The sequence below is a fragment of the Homalodisca vitripennis genome, chromosome 7 (genome assembly GCF_021130785.1).
Source record: "Homalodisca vitripennis isolate AUS2020 chromosome 7, UT_GWSS_2.1, whole genome shotgun sequence".
In the NCBI taxonomy this organism is placed as follows: Eukaryota; Metazoa; Arthropoda; class Insecta; order Hemiptera; family Cicadellidae; genus Homalodisca; species Homalodisca vitripennis.
In genome coordinates, this window is record NC_060213.1 from 83,149,342 (window position 1) to 83,169,867 (window position 20,526).

General features: G+C 36.1%; 1 protein-coding gene across 1 annotated transcript in view; it reads left to right on the forward strand.

Moving 5' to 3' along the window:
• The window catches only part of LOC124366797 (chromatin assembly factor 1 subunit A-like), a 51,506-nt gene extending 35,483 nt beyond the window's left edge, over window positions 1-16,023 (forward strand). The window contains exons 13-14 of the mRNA XM_046823399.1: window positions 13,042-13,196; window positions 15,959-16,023. Of these exons, the coding sequence (XP_046679355.1) occupies window positions 13,042-13,196; window positions 15,959-16,023 (220 nt within the window). The remainder of the gene's footprint in view (window positions 1-13,041; window positions 13,197-15,958) is intronic.
• The last annotated feature ends 4,503 nt before the right edge of the window (window positions 16,024-20,526 follow it).

Genomic DNA, 20,526 nt, shown 5'->3' on the forward strand with positions numbered 1-20,526 from the left:
ATGTGCGAATTGGAAAAGCGGTTAAAGAGATGAAAGAGGGGAAATCTGCGGGAATAGACGAGCTGACGGCTGAGATGATAAAGGCGGCGGGCCCATTGGGAATTCAATGGTTGTACAGAGTGATGAGAGTGATTGTGGAAAGGAAAAGAAGATACCAGAAGACTGGAAAATGGGAATAATAGTGCCGATTTTTAAGAAAAGGTCAATAAGCAAAAATGCGAGAATTACAGGGGAATAACTTTGTTGTGCCATACACAAAAAATTTATGAAAAAATATTGTTTGCAGAAAATTAGACCAGTACTGGAAGAAACAGGAAGAGAGGAGCAATGTGGTTTTAGGAAAGGTAGGTCAACGGTGGATGCTATTTTTGTGATGAGACAAGTGTTAGAAAAGAGGTGGGAATACGGAAAAGATACAATGGTAGCGTTTATAGACCTACAGAAGGCATATGATAAGGTACTGAGAGAAAGGATATGGAGAGTATGAGAAAGAGAGGATTGCGTGAGGGAATAGTAGAAAGAATAAAGAACCTGTACGGCATATGTAAAAACAGGGTGAGAATTGAAGAAAAATATACAGAAACTTTTAAAACAGAGAGAGGAGTAAGGCAGGGAAGCATATTGTCACCTTTCCTTTTCAATATTATAATGGATGAAATTATTCTAGAAGTACAAGGAAACAGAGGAGCAGAAGAACTTAAGACAATAGCATATGCGGATGACATAATGATATGGGAAAATAGGGAAGAAGAGTTAGAACGAGAGTTAAACAAATGGGCAAAAAGTGGCGAAGAAATATGGTTTAGAGATGAACATACAAAAATGTAAAGTAATGAAAGTAAGAGAGAAGGGATGGAAATAACAAAGACGTGTTAGTTGAAGGAAAAAGACTTGAAAAGGTGAAGGAATTCTGTTATTTAGGAAGTATCATAACAGATAGGGGCACAATAAGAGAAGAGATAGGAAACAGAATATGGAAGAGTGGAAAGTTTTTCAATATGGTGAAGAAGATTGTGTGGAGTTGGAACATTGGGAAAGAATCAAAAGTATTGATGTATAAATCTTATTTTCCAACCAATTTTATTATATGGAGCAGAGACGTGGACGTGGACTAAAAATGATTTAAGCAGATTGCAAGCTGCAGAAATGATATTTTTAAGAGGGATAGAGAAGACTACAAGAAGAGATAGAATAAGGAACGAAATAACCAGAGAAAGATTGAAGGTAGTTTCACTGCAAGAGACAATGGAAGGAAGAAGAATACAGTGGATGGGGCATGTGAAGAGGATGGGAGATAATAGAATGCCTAGAATAGCACTGGAGAAGGAGGAAGGAGGAAGAAGACCAAGAGGAAGACCGAGAGGAAGATGGGAGGACCAAGTGTGGAAAGACATAGAGAGAAGGGGACTACCGAAAATACAGGTGGATGAAGAGGAGAACCTGGAAGGATAGACTAAAGTGGGAGGAGGCTGTGTACGACGACGCCGTGAGAACGGAAACGTCTGACGATGATGAATGATGATGACAAAATCAAGTACAATCCCAACTTTTTGTGTGTTTAATGATGTTTTTTACCGTTGTAAGAACAAGGTAAACCAGGTGTGTGTGTTAAAAAAGTAATAACAATCTTATTAACAATGCTACGTAAAGTATAATAACAAATAACTATTAAATTTTTATACTAAAATTTTAATTATTGCAATGTAAGTGCAATGCAAAACGAATAAAATTATACTAGGTGCGCCGCAAAGCCATGTCTGTACTCAAAGGGAGCCGTGGGCCAAAAAAGTTTGGGAACCTCTGCACTAGCAGTATGTTCACACTATATAAATATTCTAAGTTTTTTAATCACCAGTCTTGAGTTTTGAAAAAAATCAGACAGTTCAGAATTGTAGTAGATCTGATTTTGATATTTAAAATATACTGTAGAGGAAAATTAGTTAATTACCACACATACGGTGAAAATAAGATAATTAATACTAAAACAAGTCTGCTATACTGACCCTCACTGAGGTGCGTACAACATTTAAAGTGAATAAATCATTTCATGTGATTTGTCTGTGATTCTCTCATTTCATTATGGTTACTCATAAAACCAATGTAAAAATGTTCACTAACGTTCAGCAAAACCTCATGGAGTGACTCGCACCATCATCGAAGTCAATGTTGCTTATAGAAATGAAACTTCATGCCAATTTTCAAATCTGTAGTTTTGTAAATTCTTGAGATATTGTGCAGACAGACAGACAGCCCCTTGAGTGATAGGTTTTGCTACTGCTCAGCCAATAATTTTGTACTTGTAAATCTTGAAGACATCAGTACAGAGTCATATCACTTTATGATAAAAAAAATGATCAATGTTGAAGCGTATTGAAGTCTAATTGTTACATATTGGTGAGGGACTGGTAATGTTAAGGTTGAAATGTAAAATAATAAATTTGAAAGAGCCTGATTGAAAACTTTTTGTATTGTAAAGTCAGTATAATAATAGTAACGTTTATTAAAGTCTTTCTGAATTTGAATGTCAACATTAACACTACTAAATATTAATGGTATGAATATTATAATAGACACAAATTACTATTCATAAAATATAAATTTTATATTGTTTCTTGGTTACTTAATTACAAGTTTACACTGCAAAACATATCAAATTGTCTAAGATAAGAAAATGAAAGGAGGCTGCTCTTAAATAAACTAACTGTTTTTCAGTCAATATTCCCAAATTGTTCAAACAGTAGTCCCCTGAGTTGCCTGTTTTATGGGATATTCCATACTCCTGAGACCTCCTGGTAATGTATCCCCTCCTCCAATATTGAAAACAAGAGCAGGCCAACGATCGATTCAGCAGCTCAAATTACAGTACGGAGAAAATGCAATGCAAGAACAGCATAATACAGGTACAACCTGCTTAGTCAACATTAATAGTACATGTCAAAAAAGTTATGAATAAATTACCAACATTCTAAACAATTGAATATGTGTTATTGTACAGGGGCAAGAAACAAGTATTGCTTCTTAGACTAGACATGTCCAGTATTAAGATAGAGGTCATGCCACCAAATGTGGTATGATTAACAACACTGTTATAGACTTTGTCCACCTTGGGAAACAAAAATGTCCGTGGGGAAAAAAATAGTATAAATAATCCTGTAACTTGAACCTTTAGAATCCATGGCTGGGTGTCAAGAAAAATATTGGACCATAACATAAGAGTTGGTGTTAAGAACATTTAAAAGAATAAAATAACAAATGGTATTGTTTTGATATCTGGCTAGACCTCCCTAAAGATGTTTTGTCCTGTGAAGAGTTTATACAAATAATATTTAAAGTTACTAAATGAATGATAGCCCTAGAAGTGGCAATAGTAAACCTCCACTGTGGAAAGATTATTTTCGTGGCTTTGCAAACTATTTTTCAAGAATAAATATGAAATAGAAGATTTATACTTACCTTATCGTGTTGCTTATTGATTTCTTCACAATGAGTTGCAGTTTTATATTATGACAAACTGTTATGGTTTTTGTAGTACCAGTAAAAATATATATAGTTTTTTAAGAAAAGTAGTTTGTCAGAATGGTACCTCTCATTAGTCTGATTGTGACAGGCGATCATGATTTATATGAAAGTTTATAATATTTCGTAAAGTTGTAATAAATTTTAAAACTAAAGAGACAAATACCATCATAATCGGTGTAGCTTTCAGTGTTTATTGATATAATAAATGTATTTAGTTATAAACATGTATCCGGAGTAAAAAAATCTAAGTGGAAAATATGTTTCACAAAAGCCTTATTTGAAAGGCACATCTTGGGTAAAAAAGCTTTTTACATCAACCAAATTAAAAATTGTGTACAGCATTATATGCTCAGTTATATTATTCAACGGGAATTTTCCAGTGGGTGGACTTGCACTGTCCGCCCGCACATGTTTCAAGTTCAGTGAACATTGAGAAGCAGGCAGTGTCACAAGTATCAACTAAACAGAGAATGTTCTATTAATACTAGTGTTACACGTAGCGGAGAAAACAAATTTATATTGTCGGTATTTATAAAAATTAGTATTACAACTGTATTGACAAGTACAGAGTCAGATAAAATAATTGAATGCTATTTGTACATACTTGTAAGAACGATCTAAGTTGCAAATATAGACGTATGTGGTAGTAAATAAACAAAATCAGATATTTTAATTCGATAATGCTTCTGCTATTTACCTAGGCATTATATGAAAATCTTTAAAAATGTTTGTAACCTAGAAGCAAAGTTTGTTTGAGTGAATACTTGCAATACTTGTTAGATAATTGAAATATATTGTTTTATGGAAACACTTTCATTTAGTACAAATATTGATTTTGAGATTTTTATTGATAACTCTTATTTGCATTACATTTGTAGGTGAAATGTCCTATGTACAGTACATTTTAAAAATTGATATAAAGACGATTGTACATAATATCTATGTAGTTGTTATAAATCTATGGGAGTTGGTAGCACTGGCTGCTACTGAAATTTGGTGTTTATTTTGGTCTCGTTATTTTATTGGGTTTTTAAAACTGTTCGTACTAGCTGTACAGTGTTTTGGCCATTGGCAACGCTATTTACGGGTACTGACGTTCAACCGGTTGTATCTCGCTCTGTGAAGCACGAACTGTAAGTAAATTAATGTGCTGTGCTAACCTGCTGTGGAGATCGACCTCGTGTTGAGGTTCTGATATCTGGGACTGACGGACGAGCTCCGACGTCACAGATCTGCAGGCTGCCAATCTGTCCGGTTGAGCCATAAATTTACCTGTTTGGGTTGCGGGTACTGACTCTGAAGGCGCTTGCCGTTTTCGGCGAACACCAGATCGTCGTTGCCGCTTTTCGCCTTGCAATTCTCCTGCTGCTATTTGCACTACACACAAGTCACAGCGGTATCACTGGAGCTGCAGGCGCCCGCGCGATATCTGCAACTGCTGCTGCCCGCTACAGAGGTGGACTGCAACTGGCTCATCGGGATTGTTTCATCGCTTCGACTGCTTATGGAGATTTCGGCTCTGGACTTTTTATTATGCTGTTGTATATGTTGTAATATAATTAATGTACTTGTAAATAATTTCCTGTCCTGTTCTGTGTATATAAGATTGTTAAATTAAATACTGTTTTTATTCGTATTATAGTATCACAATGGTAATGACAAGAAGTCAGTATCAATGCAATGCCCTACATGATGATAGCATGGAAGGGTTGATTATAAATCTTAGTTCCCAAATTAATTCTTTGACAGCAAATTATCCTGATCTAGACTTAAAATGATTCTGGTATCTACTATTGGGCTGCTAATGCAAAGGACTGATCATCTAAATTCAGAAATTGTTTCTCAGCGTGAAGTGTTTAGAAATCTTCTCATTGTGAAATACAGTCATTAAAGACAAAACTTGAAATTCAACAGGAACTAACGGCTAAGAAATAAATAATTCATTCAAAATTCTCAGGATGAAGTGGATGAAGAAGTTGTTAGTTTTAAAAATAAAATAAAATAAGTAACTTGGAAAAAAGGCTTCAAGATTATGTAACTCAATGTCGAGACGCTGAATCAGCAACGAATTTAGCTTTAAGTGATTTAAAAAATGCAAGAGAAAGAAATTTTCAGCTGTCAGAAAAAAAAACATTAACTTAAGTAATGCCGTAGCTCTTGCAAATAGTAAAATTGTTGTTCTTAGTGATAAGGTAGCATGTTTGGAGAGCAATACAGAAACATCGTGGAACAGGAACTTGTGGGACTGATGACAACACCTTAAACTCATATTTCGATGCTATGTCATCAAGTGTAACAAATAAGGATGAGATAATATTTTTAGGACCCTCTCAAACACATCTGTTAAAACTCTGCGATCCAGTGGATGCTCCTGCCATCTTTGAACAAATTTGCCCTCCATGTTAAAGTTTGCATTTTGTTGTTTGAGTAACTCTGTAAGCCCAAATCAGGACTCTGGTTCTCATTGGAGCCTGTTATTTTTGTGACCTGGAGGAATGTTAAAGCTTTCCATTTTGACTCGCTAGCAGGCTCAAATGCTCTTTCTGCTCAAACGATGGCCAAAGTGTTCAATATTGGTAAAGACAAAGTTCTAGAAATGCCATGTTTCCAACAGAGCAACTCATTTGAGTGTGGACTTAACGTTTTAGTTAATGCTAAGCAGATTTTTACAATTTTATTGCCTAGACAACTCACATTTATTGTAAATTTGAAGGAGTGGTGGGGGTTACGCAGGCACACTCGTCTGACCTGCCCTGAAAATGAATCAGTTCCTAGTGTTCCTTCTGAACAAATGAGTGACTCAAAAAAAATTTGTCAAGGAACTCACAAAACAAGTTTCAGGAAAAAAAAGTTAGTGAAAATTGGACCTCTGTTAGGTCTAAGAAACGCGGTTAAAAGGCGGGTGTGGTTGGGTACTCCGAATGTTAGTTTTTGTAGGAATAGGTTTCAGTACTTAGTACAAACTGTGAACAATACCGTTACGGAACCATCTTTCGGAAAAATGAAAATGTGCAAGCATGTGAAGTGTCTGACTTGCAGAACAACTCTAATCTAAGAAAGCGTAAGACTAGAAATAAGAAAACATTTGACACGCTTAAATGCTGGGGCCGCTGGCTGCTCCTGGGTGTGTTCGTGACAGCATGGGTACTGAAGTTGGCAGTAGAAGAAAGAGAAATGTAACGCTACAGATATTGTTACCCACTAGAAACTAATAATGTCGTGACTAACTGACCAGTTAAGTTTAAAGAATGTTCTAGTTGTGGGTGACTCAATGATCCGTCATGTAGGACCTGGTTTGTTAGAGAAAGGAGCCTTTCTGGAATGTTATCCAGGCGCTCGAATCCGTGACTTAAAGAGAGTATTGTTAAGCTTATGTTAGCTACAGTCTTGATATAATTCATATCCATGTTGGCACGAACGACCTGGGATGTGGGTTACAGGGGAGGTCCAGGATACAACGGTGGCCATGGTAAGCGCGAGGCCCTCCATGACATGGGCTGATTTGCTGTTTTACTGCAAAAACTCATTTTCCAAATTCCAAAATATATGTAAACAGCATAATAATTCGCTCTGACATTGGTTATAAAGCTCTCTTACGATTTCAACACACAACTTGATCTGATGTGTAACAATTTTGGGGTCATGTTCGTGGAGGCCAACTGTTGGGTGGCGCGGAGGACATCTCGCCCGCGATGGGAGGCATCTCAATCGAAAGGGTGTGGCGCGTCTGGCTTCCTTGTTTGGAGCGGTGATCCCGGCGGCACTGCGTTTGATGGGGAGGTCGGCGGCTACGACTTCCCAGGTGGATCCTCTGACCCTGGGGTTGGATCCGGAAACTGAGCCCTCTACCATCCCAGGAGGGAGGTTTGGGACCGGCTTCCCCAGGGGTGTCGGGGAAACGGACTGGTGAGAAACCTGTTGTGTTGCGCATTTGAATATGCGCTCACTTAATACGGGTTTTGATGAGATGTCTGCACTGACAACTGATTTCGGTTTTGATATTTTCGGCGTCACAGAGTCTTGGCTTAGTCCAAGTACCCCTCTGACCATTACGAGATACCTGGTTACACTCTCCTGAGAGCTGACGAGCAGTTGGCACTGGAGGTGGCGTCGCTCTCTACATTAAACAGGGGATGGTCTTGAGCGGATCCAAATAACGAGTGTGTTGATCCAGGCATAGAACTGATTTCCTTGATACTCAAGATTAGAGGGGTTTTAAACTCTGTGTAGCCGTAGTGTACAGACCACCGCATGTGAGCTACACCTTGTCTCGGCTCTTTGTTTCAGACACTTTTTGTAGACATTGCAATTGAGGTTGACTCAGTTGTATGCTTAGGAGACCTCAATATAGATTTGTTTGTCAAATTCCTGCCATGAAACCAAATATCTCCGTCGCCTCCTAAAACTCTATAACAGCGTGCAACACATAACAGAACCGACACGAGTAACTGCCAGATCTGCTACGTTGATTGATCACATAATATAACTAATAAAGCAATGCAGTTAGAGAGTGTGACGTTATTGATGCTACAACTAATAACGGATTACATAAAAATGAAACATCAGCTGATCATAAAACTCATTTACTGTACATTGAAACTGAAGAGAGAGAAATGTATCGCCAGATTTGTGACATACAGAGAATTTTTCAAAGTTTAATATAAACTGACGCAATTGCAATGCTACAGAATGTTAAATGGGAAGCAGCCAAAGATATGAATAATGCGGAGGACATAAACGCTTTTGTAACCTCCAAGATCATAGATATTTATGATGCACAGGCACCTCTTGTTACAAAAAGAGTGACAAAGAAAAAAAGCCCCTGGAGAAATGAGGAAGTGATCATGTTAACAAAATTGAAGAATAAACTAAGGAGCAAATTTGCAAAGAGTAGGCAGGAGTTTGAGTGGACGGAGTATAAAAAAGCGAGAAATAGATTGAATGGGGCTATAAGAAACGCAAAAAAAGAACTTCTTCGCAGATAAACTGGCAGACTGTAAGGATCCAAGAGCTTTTTGGAGGTGTCTGAAGCAAAGCGATATTGTTGGTAAAAAGAATAATAATCTCTCCCCCCAAAAGCATTTAAGGTCAGTGAAATGAATGAGTACTTTGTAAATATGGGATCATTCTATCAAGTGAAAAGAAGATCTGATAAGTTCATACAACAAGAGATATACAATGGCGAAAAAAGAGTTTTGAATTCAAAGAAGTATCAGAGTATGAAGTAAGATCGGTAATTAAATGAAATAACCTCTAGAGCCGTTGGAGTGGGACAAGTTAAGCATTGCAATGATAAAAGCCGTCAGTCCATATGCCATCGAAGCTATAACTCACTTAATGAATACGTCATTGAAAAAAGGTGAGTTCCCACAGTCATGGAAAAAAAGTATAGTTCATCCATTGTCTAAAAAAACATAATCCCTCAAATGTCAGTGAACTAAGACCAAATTTCAGTCTTGCCAGCAATGTCCAAGGTACTCGAAAAATTAGCAATTCGCCAGATTGTTGAATACCTTAATTATGAAAATTTGCTTCCAAAATTGCAATCAGGGTTCAGAAAGAACCACAGCACTTGCACTGCATTGCTGAATATGTTTGCAGATGTTTTTGGGTCGAGGGACGCCGGCAGGTGTAGCTCTATAATCATGCTTGATTATTCGCAGGCATTTGATTCCATAAGCCATAGTTTGCTCCTTGCGAAATTGAAGCACTTCGGCTTCCATGAGAGTGCAATTGTCTGGTTCAAGTCTTACTTGGAAAAAAGACTGCAGGTGACGAAGCTGGGTTACCGATATCTCACCTCCCCTTGAGAAATTAAGGGGGAGTGCCGCAGGGAGCTGTCTGGGGCCCATTTTGTTCACCCTTTTACACTGCAGATAGATCTGTCCAACTGTGTAAGTCACTGCATAGGTGCATGCCTATGCTGATGACTGTCAATTGCATTTTTCTTATGAGTCAGATTCCATTAACCAAGTTTTCGCAGGGGTTAAACTCTGATCTGGAGAGAATAGATGATTGGTCACGGAAGCATGGTCTCAAGTTGAACGCTGAAAAAATGCATGATTCTTCATATTGCCCCGCCAACTGTCTGTCAAAAAAATCCTGCTTGGAGATATGCACGTTAAACTTGGTGACAAAATGTTGATGGTGAGTGATACTGTCAAGACTTTGGGAGTGGTGCTTGACAGGGGCCCCTCACATTCTCAGATCACATCACTCATGTTTCCCAGTTGGCTTTAGGAAGGCTGCGAGGTCTGTACAGGTACCGATCAATACTGCCAGAATCTGCTAAGCTGCAAGCTGGTCCAGTCATTAGTTTTGTCAGTGCTCTATTACTGTTTTCCTGCATACGGCAACAGCATTACCAGGGAGGAAATGTCCCGATTGCAGAGGCTGCAGAACACCGCAGTGCGCTTCGTTTACAACATTCGTAGACGGGAGCGTATATCTGCCTATCGTGAGGCTGCCGGTTCTTTTGCCAACTGATTGCCGTGTGTAGGATGCAGACTTGCAACCTCATCCACCGGGTCTTGGTACAGCAGGAGCCTCAGTACCTGGTGGAAAGACTCGTTGCTCGTGGGGGGGTGGCTCTGCGAAGCACCCGGCAGGATGCGCTACTCCATTTTCCAAAAGGTCAGACTAGAGGTGGGTTAGAAAAGGGTTTTCTTATTTTGGCCCTACTCTTTATAATGACCTCCCTTGGGGACCTCAAACAAATGGGCATCCTAGCATTTAAGTCTAGAGTAAAAATCTCATTTTATGAATACGTCTTAATTATATTTTTTGTTACCATTTATGTGCACCATGAAAATAATGTGTAGTTTTTAATTTTAAGTTTGACTTGAGTTACTCTGTAAAACAGTTGTACACTGAGAGACGCTTGAAATAAAGGCATTTTTATTTATTTATTTATTATTTAAAACTACAGCGTTATAATAAATATACACTATTCACTAAGTCAGATTTCTAACTTTGATAAAATATGTATATACTTTTAACTTAACGTAACATTGATTTTTAGTATATAAAACAACTAGTTCAAAGTTTAACTTGTTTTTTTTTTATTAATTTAGGGTCTGTGCTGCTTTTCATCTCTTACAGGAAACCCACTTGTAAATTTGATCTTGGGTCAAATTTGAATGTTTTTTTTTTAAAGAGGATAATAAATTTTAAATGTTTTAATTTATATCATTTTAGGAACTGTCCAATTAAAACTTTTGCATTGATAATATTGCAACAAATATATGGTTGCTAACAATGATATAATTGTGCTTAACCTATATTGCTCGTAAAGACCAAAGAAATTTCTTTTAGAAATCACAATTATGCAGATACCAGCACATACCTGCATCTTCACCCTCAGTTGCTATGCAACATGCTGTGTATTTGATTGATTAGCTCCCACGATTTCAGTAACACTTGAACTAATTTGACCAATGTAAAGGAACTTCAAAGTCAAAGTTCATAGATAGGTTTTGTAATGAAAGCACTAGAGATGTAAGTGATGGAGTCCAATCATATTTAAAAAATTGAATTAGTCATATATCATACATCAGGTACCCATTTTTCAGTATTCGTGACTGAAAGGATCAAGGGTTAAGCAAAGTTGTGAGTAATTCTCATTTTAGGTTTTGCACTTTTAGTTGATTATATTTCCAACGCAAAATTGGAGTTTGCTATTTTGCTTCGAGAAACAAACATTTATCATTTTGTAATGAGGTTGGATTCAAAACAGTACAGTTTTCCAAATTGTATGGATATAAATATTGTTATTGAAAATTAAAAACTAAAATCCTCATCAATAATACCAACACATTTTAATATGTACTTAGATTATGATAGTTGTCATACAAATATAAAGATGATACATAATACAGTAAAGTACATGTTCTTGCTTCCCAATCTATGTTCCCAATATCATACTATTTCTTCGTTCCAGTCTAGGAATCTTATCAGTATTTATATACCTATTCAGTATCGTATACCTCAGTATATCAGTGAGAAATGGATGCGATGTCCCCTCGACGATTTTCTGTCATAAAAATTGCATTTAGTGTCTCGTGTATTGCTTCATGATTCCACTTGCTATAATCACAGACTCACTGTGTTCTCTTGTTTCCTCAAATTGCAGTCACGAAGTGAATGGTTTGTTGAATCAAGCTAATGCCCAGTCCCTCTGTGTTGGTTTCGTAAATGTGCTGTCTCGCAATGTCTAAGGAAATCAAATTTAGTATGTAACATGCACATATTCCCAATTTAGTTCATTAAGTAAATCCAGAATAAATTAATTGGTTTGCCTTGTTGCCATGAAGTTGAAATAAGAAGTGTTGTTACTTTTGTTATGCATTCGTTCTGAAAATGTAAACAAATAGAAAATTATAATTAAATTAATTAGACATATTACAGTTGATTACATTTTAACAGGGTTCTTTCACTTCATTTATACAACTTTTGAGACCAAGATGGGATTTTTTGCTGCTTTTTTTTGACCAGCGGGATGTAGCTTGGAGAGAGTTTTGAAATAAGAATAGGCCTATAATCATCCCAGGAAAGAATGTCCATGTAAAATTTCAGTACATTTGATGGAATAGTTATGCGTAAAAGTAAAACAAACAAACAAAGACACTTTCAAATTTATACTATTATTAGAATTAGAATAAATATGTTTGCTGAAAAGTTGTGTGTTTGGTTGTGAAGCTCTCTTTAAATTGATGAATGTTTTTGCTGCATTTGAATAGATACTTTAATAATGTCTTAAAATTGTATAACTATTACAGCCCAAGCTTGAATCATTACATATTTAACTTTTTACTTTCATTTGATTTGAAATTAATTTTAAAATTTAATTTGAACTTTGCATGGTTGTTTATTTATTTGTATTTGGATTACTGTTTGTTTATTATTGGCTGAGTGTTAGTGAAGGCTATAATTCAAAAGACTGAAAAATATTTTATATCTATCTGCCTGCACCATATCTCGAAAATGAACTGACATATAGGTTTAAATCACATGATGTTTCATTCCTATACAAGCATGTCACTCAATGGGAATTGGCCGAACATTAGTGAATATTTTTATGTTGGACTTATGGATAATCATGATGGTAACAAGAGAAATGCTTGATAAATAATGAAATGTAAAAAGCTGAGTACAATAATATGAGATTTGAACATGTGACATTTCTATTTTTAGAGTAAAAAGGAAAAAAATATAGTGGAAAGTTAATGTTAAAAGTCAGTGACAAGATTAATTTCAGCGCACTCTTGTGTTGTACTATCCTTCAGTATACTTTTTGTTATTGGACTGAGTGTACTATATTCATTTTAAATAAAAAGTATAATTTTGTATCACTGACAAGGAATTTTTGTCCATCCTAGGTAGAATAGGGTTGTTAATTATCATACAATCGTAGATTTTTAACATGCATTGTAATGATTTACAATAGTGTTCATGTGAAAGCCTGCATAAATCATTGAGAAACACAACTTTATCAAATGACTGATCAAATGACTATTATTCCAGGTATGTGAAGGAGGAGGTACGACAAACACATGGCCTGATGGATCTGATCATCAAGTCCTCCCCCCCTCCACCTACCCCTCCCGCCACCCCCACCACAAACATCACCAAGTTCACCAAAGTGTTAACTTCGGACACGAGCGGCTCAAACTGCTCAGGTAACCATGAATATTCATCACTCTAATGAAGATTATTGTTGCAAACTCCCCGCCTGCGATAGAATTTTATTAAAACTTCGTCTCCGGAGCTGCATACCTTTAATTATTTGTTTGTGTTTGAAACGAGTCTGTCGGGTGGAAAATCAAGATAGGAAAATCAGTAGTGATTGTGGGAGTTTTTATTAGTCACCGTTGTAGGTTGTAAATACTTTATAAAGTTTAGTCTGTCATTTTTATATAAAATAGTTAATGTTGTTTTATTCATAGTAAAAGTAATTAAGTATGTATTGTACCGGTATATATCTTATTTTTCTTTACTATTATTTTGGTTTATTTTTTGTGCAACAATTATTAACAACACCTTTGGCTTATAAAATCATGAAAAACGCACTGTAAACAACATTCTTTGTTAATTGCACATGGTAAAAAACCACAATGTGCTTCATTTCGTAGTTCACCATTAGAGAGAAATTAAACAGTGTCACTGTAAAAATCGTTTTACTCCAAGTAAATTCTACTACAGTCACCAGTGTACAGCTGTAAGATTCCGTAACTAGGCAAATATACGTGATGTAGCATTCGCACACAAAAGCGGGTTTATCTGTGTTAAAGTGGAAGTGGCCAAATCTTTAGCTAATCAAGTACCTTAAAGCGTAGTTACCCTCGGCCAATTAAAACAGTTTACATAAGTAAACAGGCTAAATAATTGAATTTTTGAAAACTAAATCACAGTGTTGAAGTGTGCTATGCTCAGTATCAAAGTGAGTGCGGAAGCCTGTGGAAGGAGATGCACCGAGTTCATTGAAAATTATTATTATTATTATTATTCTTTATTGAACATATTCTTAGAGAACAGTACAACCGTCAGATTTTATTTTGTTACAGCAGGTTAGAAAGTTCTGTTTAAAAATTAATTTATCTTTGTGACAGTGGTAAATGCTTGACTACACTGAGAAGTGAAGTAGTGCATAGCTTATTGATACGACAGTATAAACCATTCAACATGCCACACTTAGGCTGTGAGCCACTTTTTTTATTATGTTAGCGTAGGGCAAATGTTGATATTGTTGATTATTAATATCACTGTGTTCTAATTAATGCATTAAGCAGATCTGGACTTGAGATTATTAGCTGTTTTCCCTTTAAAATGTAGTGTGACAATAAAACGTTAAGTTCTTTATCAAATAGGTAAAACTCCTCTGCAAAGGATGAAAGTGGTGTTTGTATAAGCATATCCAGAAAGTAGGATGAAAGTGTTTGTACGAGGCATATCCAGAAAGTAGGATGAAAGTGGTGTTTGTACGAGGCATATCCAGAAAGTAGGATGAAAGTGGTGTTTGTACGAGGCATATCCAGAAAGTAAGTTTACTGATGCTTTCACGGGTGAAGAGATTTTTATTCAACATGTTGGCTAGATTGCCATGTAGCCTGATTCCTCCCTTCCGCAATGAGACAGGTTCAAGGGCAGTATCGATTCAGCATACGTTTCGTGAAAAATGTCAATCCAATACCCTTCCAAGTGAGAAATTACGGCGTCATCTGTTATCTCGTTTGAAAGGAAAAATCTCCAGTTGAGGTTTATTTCAGGTAAACACTGCATAATTCCAAACAATGGAGTGGAGAAATTCATCTTCCATGGAATTTGTAGTCTCAAAAACTCTTGCCCGGCCTCCACTTGATTCAACTTGTGTTGATTGGTCTGTCAGCTGTTTTGGGATCCGCCTCACTGAAAGTTTCCGATATCCGAGAGTTTGTGTGATGGTTTTGTGTAGCAGATATCTGGATATTTGTGGAAATATTGCAGAAAGTTCATGCACAGTTAATCTGAAATCGTTAGGGAGCACATTTTCAATTTTTTTCCAGAATTTAAGTCACAATTGAAGGTCTCTTCCGATCCTCTGTCCATCATGCACAGAGTACGACTGTTTTTAAACTTGCAATACCACTTGGACACACTTGTATTATTCATAGCTTTATCACCATATGCAGTATTTATTTCATTATAAACCACAACAAGAGTTCTTCCCTTCAAAACGAACCAGTTTCGTTGCAAGGGGAGGAATCAGGCTACATGGCAGTGTAGCCAACACGTTGAAAAAAATCCTGTTAGTCATGAGAGTCTCAGTATACTTACTTGCTGGATATACCTCTTACATTGATTTATTGTAAACTTTGAGTGTAGGAATAGTTTGAATGGAACCAACAGCTTAAAGTGTCCAATACGTTGTAATTTAATACTGTACCCAACAAAATGAAAATAAACTTAGATTTTGGATAACATTAATTTTGAACTGAATATCAAAATTAAAGTCACGATTTTTTGGATTTGCCCTCACAAACATTTTATCTTTCCTAATAATTTTAGTTTTTACAGAGTGTTCATGACTAGACTAGACTAAGGAAAGCTTAAGGATTACTTCACCTACTTTTTAGTGACAATTAAAATTATGAATTTATAATTTCAAAATGTTGCTACTTTTTCTGATATGATTGCCAACTTTACATTTTTTCTTGAAATATTTTTATTCTTGGCAATTTTCTTTTTAACTTACTTGTTTAAGAGCTACAACCTATATAGGTGAAAAATAACATGTTGTTTGGATTTGTTTAAGAACTGCCTTCTCCCACCCCCCCCCCCCCCCACCCCCCCCCCCCCCCACCCCCCCCCCCCCCCACCCCCCCCCCCCCCCACCCCCCCCCCCCCCCACCCCCCCCCCCCCCCACTTTTTAGTACTTTTTAAACAAATTCGTTATATTTGTAGTAACATACATCACCTTGTGCTTCATCTACAAGACCAGCGTCAATAAGTCTCCACGCAAGTTTTAGGAATGTTCCGGGCGAGCGTCATGGTATAGGTAACAAACCGAACATAACCTCAAATGTCTATACGTATGTACAGTTTAAGGACGACGACTGGACAAGCAGACATGTGGAGGTATTGTCTACATACGCAGAGCTAGATATTTCACTCGGAAACATCAAAATCTGTCAACAAAATCAACAGTTTGAAATCGGCCATCTGGTCTTCCAAATACAGAAATTATATTTTTTTAACTTTTCAAAACTCTTGTTTGGAATATTATCGATGGTACTGATGGTAGACTCAACGTGAGGCAGCCGATTATTTAAAATGTGAGAGAGGAGAGAGAGATATAGGGAGGGATGGAGGGAGAGAGAGTGAGGGGGAGAGGAAAACATTTGACATTTTATTTTACCTGCCCCGGTTTAGACTAGAGGTGCACTCTTCCACCGGAACAGGCATCAAACAAATACAGTTAGTTGTACATTTGAGTTGTGGTTATAAATGAGTTAATATGTTTTACAAACAGTACCATGTGTGATTATAGATGAATTTATGCTTATATTTATGGATGTTATATTAATCACACATTAACTAAGACAATAAGTCAACGAAGTACTAACAAATACATACTTACATCTAAAGTAAATCAGTAGGCCTACATGTCCAGTTTATATAACGGATATTTCGTTGTTGAATTTCGAGGCTCTGAATTAAACAAAAATTATATTTGAAGTATTGAAAGGTTAGGTGATTTTAGTTCAATAATTTCTGACAAGATATAATCGCTTCGTAACGTGGCTTGAAAGAGGCGCCATGACATGTCCCCTTGAGAGAAATAACTACTTCTTATATAGTTAAACTGTCTTAACTATTGCAATTGTAGGAAATTATTGCTTAAATTTGAATTACCCGTGATTCATAAATGTATAAAAAAATTATTAAAGTAATTATTAATATTAATTCAGCATGCCAATTATTTATTACCAAGTTCATACATCAAATTTAAGTTTTTTTAGTACAAACCAATTATTATTCTATAAACTGTTCTAAGAATAAATAAATAACATTTACTTCATTCTGTTGCTGCTCTGTGATGGCTCAGTTTCTAATTCATCCTGACGTGGTTATTTTTGAGTAATTTCTTTTAATGCAACATTTTTGCAACAATACAAGTTAATTTATCGTTATATTTTAACTTAATGGAGCCGTCTATTACATGTGCGTTGTAATGAATTTCAGAGGCTGCTTGTCTTAAAAAATACTCTATAAAAATCATTCAAAAACTACAGTTAAGAAAGTCATGTAAATCTGCTTTTAAAGAATTAGAACTTCTGACCTTGCCTTGTTTATATATTTTAGAAATAATATTGCATTGAAAACTGAAATGTGTATCATTTGAGGGAAACGATTACCACAATCATATCACTCGATATAATGAAATCCCAGACCTTAGCAACACAGACTAAATTTAATTGGAAACTTTCTGTCTTAAGCAGGTGTTACAGTTTATAACAAATCTCCAGAATAAATCGAATCAGAAACCAATGAAAAATCATTCAAAAGAGACCTGAAAAAAGTGTTTGTTATCTAGAGCATTCTGTACACTGGATGAATTTAATGGAACATAATATTGTATAATTAAAAAATTAAAAATTTAAGATTATCATTTCATAAATGTAAACAATGTTATCTTCAATTATTTGAATATCTCCGAGGTTATACTAATTTAAATTTCATTTTACTTCATTTTCATAGCAAGATATTAGTAGTATCCTTATGAAGGAAACAGATTTTTCCGGACATTTGCCATCGTTCAGTGAAACAAGAAAACAGTAACACTACGTTTCGAGATCTGCAATCTGATCTCTTCTTCAGGTATAGAACTAACCTAATACATAATTACAAACTAAGTTAAAATAAACAAATCTTACTAAAGCGTTGTGGCACGCCTAAGTCAGGAATCACAACCTACAAGTGTTGTCAACTTCACTAACACTAAAGACATGCACTTAATACAAAACTATACAAAACACTAATCATTAAAACTAAACTACGGAATACAGGTCACAATGCGTCTTCACTCATCACTCGTCTACTGACCACCTACGACTGACCAGAGGGACTAGCCAATGGCAATCGTGACGGCTGGCTAAAACAAGATGGCGGAAATACAAGGGAAGGGGAACAGGATGGGGCCCTTTCGTTATTATTGGTTCATGCGAGAATGAACTTCTTAAAACCATATTGTGACTCCGCATTGGTTTATTACAAATATCCGATCCGTTTGATACTTTTTGGTTTTTCTCTTTAGTTCATTTTTTAGTAGAATTGGCAACCAAAGCGGGCCTAATCTCGACTGATGGTGACTGATTGGTTGGTCTGCCAATTTAATGTATGTTGCCTCAATTAATTTCCTTTTGAAGAAATGTGGTTCCCGATGTATTATGTGGGCTTCATCCCAATTCATATGATGGTCTTCGGACCAACAATGGTGTGCAATTTTTGACTTTTCTGTGAAACCCTTTCTCGTGTTTTCTTTGTGTTTCTTTATCCTTACGTTTAGTGGTCTTTTTGTCTCGCCTATGTATTCCCTATTGCAGCTACATTTTATACTGTAAACACAGTTTTTGGAATCCTGTGTGCCATTTTTTGGTTTTGTTTTTACGAGACTTTGTCTAAGAGTGTTGTGTGTTTTAAACGCGGTTCTAATGTTGTACTTTCTACCTACTCTTCTAATTTTCTCCGATAATCCCGGCACATAAGGGATTGACATAAACGCAAATTTATCACAATTCTGTTTTTCTGACTCAGGAATGATTCTTCTGGTTCGTTTGCACTTATTAATTACTAATTGAGGGTATCCATTGCTTCTGAGATCCGATTCAATTTTCTTAAATTCTTCTTTTAGTCCATCTTTATCTGAGCACAAGCTCTTTGCTCTATCAAACAACGAGTAGGCTACTCCTTCTTTGACAGATTTTTGATGGTTGGATTGATAATTTAAATATTTTCCTGTGTGTGTTATCTTTCGAAAAACAGTTGTCTTAAGGACATCCCTATCTCTTAATACACACACATCCAAAAAAGGGAAGCTTGTTTTGGACTTCCACTTCCATTGTGAGGCGGATGGAAGGAGAAATACTATTAATGTGATTCAAAAAATTATTTAATTCAATGTCTCCATGAGAAAAAATAACAAAGGTATCATCATCCACATACCTCCACCAAATCTTCGGTTTAAAACTGAGCTGAAGCCAAAAGCTTTTCGCTCGAATTCCTCCATAAAGAATATTGGCGAAAATAGGAGACAGTGGAGAACCCATTGCCATCCCCTCATCTTGACGGTAAATTTTACCCTCTAACTCAAAATAATTGCATTGAGTGCATAGTTCTAACAGTTCCATAATTACTGGCACGGGAAGTTTAGTTCTATCCTTTAATGTTTGGTCTTCTTTGAGACGTGATTTAATAATTCCGAGAGTTTCTGGAACTGGTACATTTGTAAATAGACTTTCGACATCAAAACTTACCAGTTTGTCAGTTTCAGTCAACTTTAGGGATTTTGACTTCTCTACGAAATCCCTGGAATTTTTGATGAAAGAGTCAGTTTTTCCTACCAATGGCGTTAAGATGTCCAAGAGGACTTTAGACAATTCCCTGCAAGGTGAATCACGAGAACTAATGATGGGCCGAAGAGGGATGGTAGGTTTGTGGATTTTGGGAAGGCCATACATATGGGGGATTTTTGAGTGGTGAGGAGTTAATTTAGATCTAAAATTTATCTGAAAAAAATTCTTTATGTTTTCTTTAAGGTGTTTGCTACTTTGCGTTCAAATGAATCAGTCGGGTCTTTATTTAAAAACTGTATATTTGCCAGTATTTAAAGTTTCCGCAAAAATAACCTTTAAACAAAGAAATAGTATCCTTAGTTAAGTATTTAATTGACATTGATATTATTACTTAATGTTGTTAAATATCAATAAAATTTTTGTTTGCTTAGACTAGGAATAGGGCGTGCATAAAATATTTGGTTGGTTATGAATAGCCAAAATTTGAAATGCGATCGAGTGTATTCGTAAGCACGTAAGTCAATGAGCTTAAGATGAGTATTCAACGTGTTCATGGAGCATCCTGAGGAGAAACACTGCATCAGATTGCTATAACCTAGTAGAAAGAGGGAGAAGTCCAAGCTCATATTTAAGACGTTTACAAGGAGCATCCGAGTGACAATAACCCAATTCCGTTCCGATAGTTTAAAAATTGCTTCTAAATGCTTCCATGGCGTTCTCCTTGACTAACTGAAAAGGTCAAACAAAACCACAATATTCTAACTTTTCCTTACGTACAATAAATAATCTGTAACGATTCGATACTACGACCATTTCTTGAGGGTCTAAAGATATAACTAAATTATCTGAGCCTTTTCGAATTGAAGTTTCTTTCATCTCGGGTATACTTTGATTACATTTTGCACAGTATCTTGAATATTTATTATAGATTTTAAAAATGTGATTTGTAAATCCACC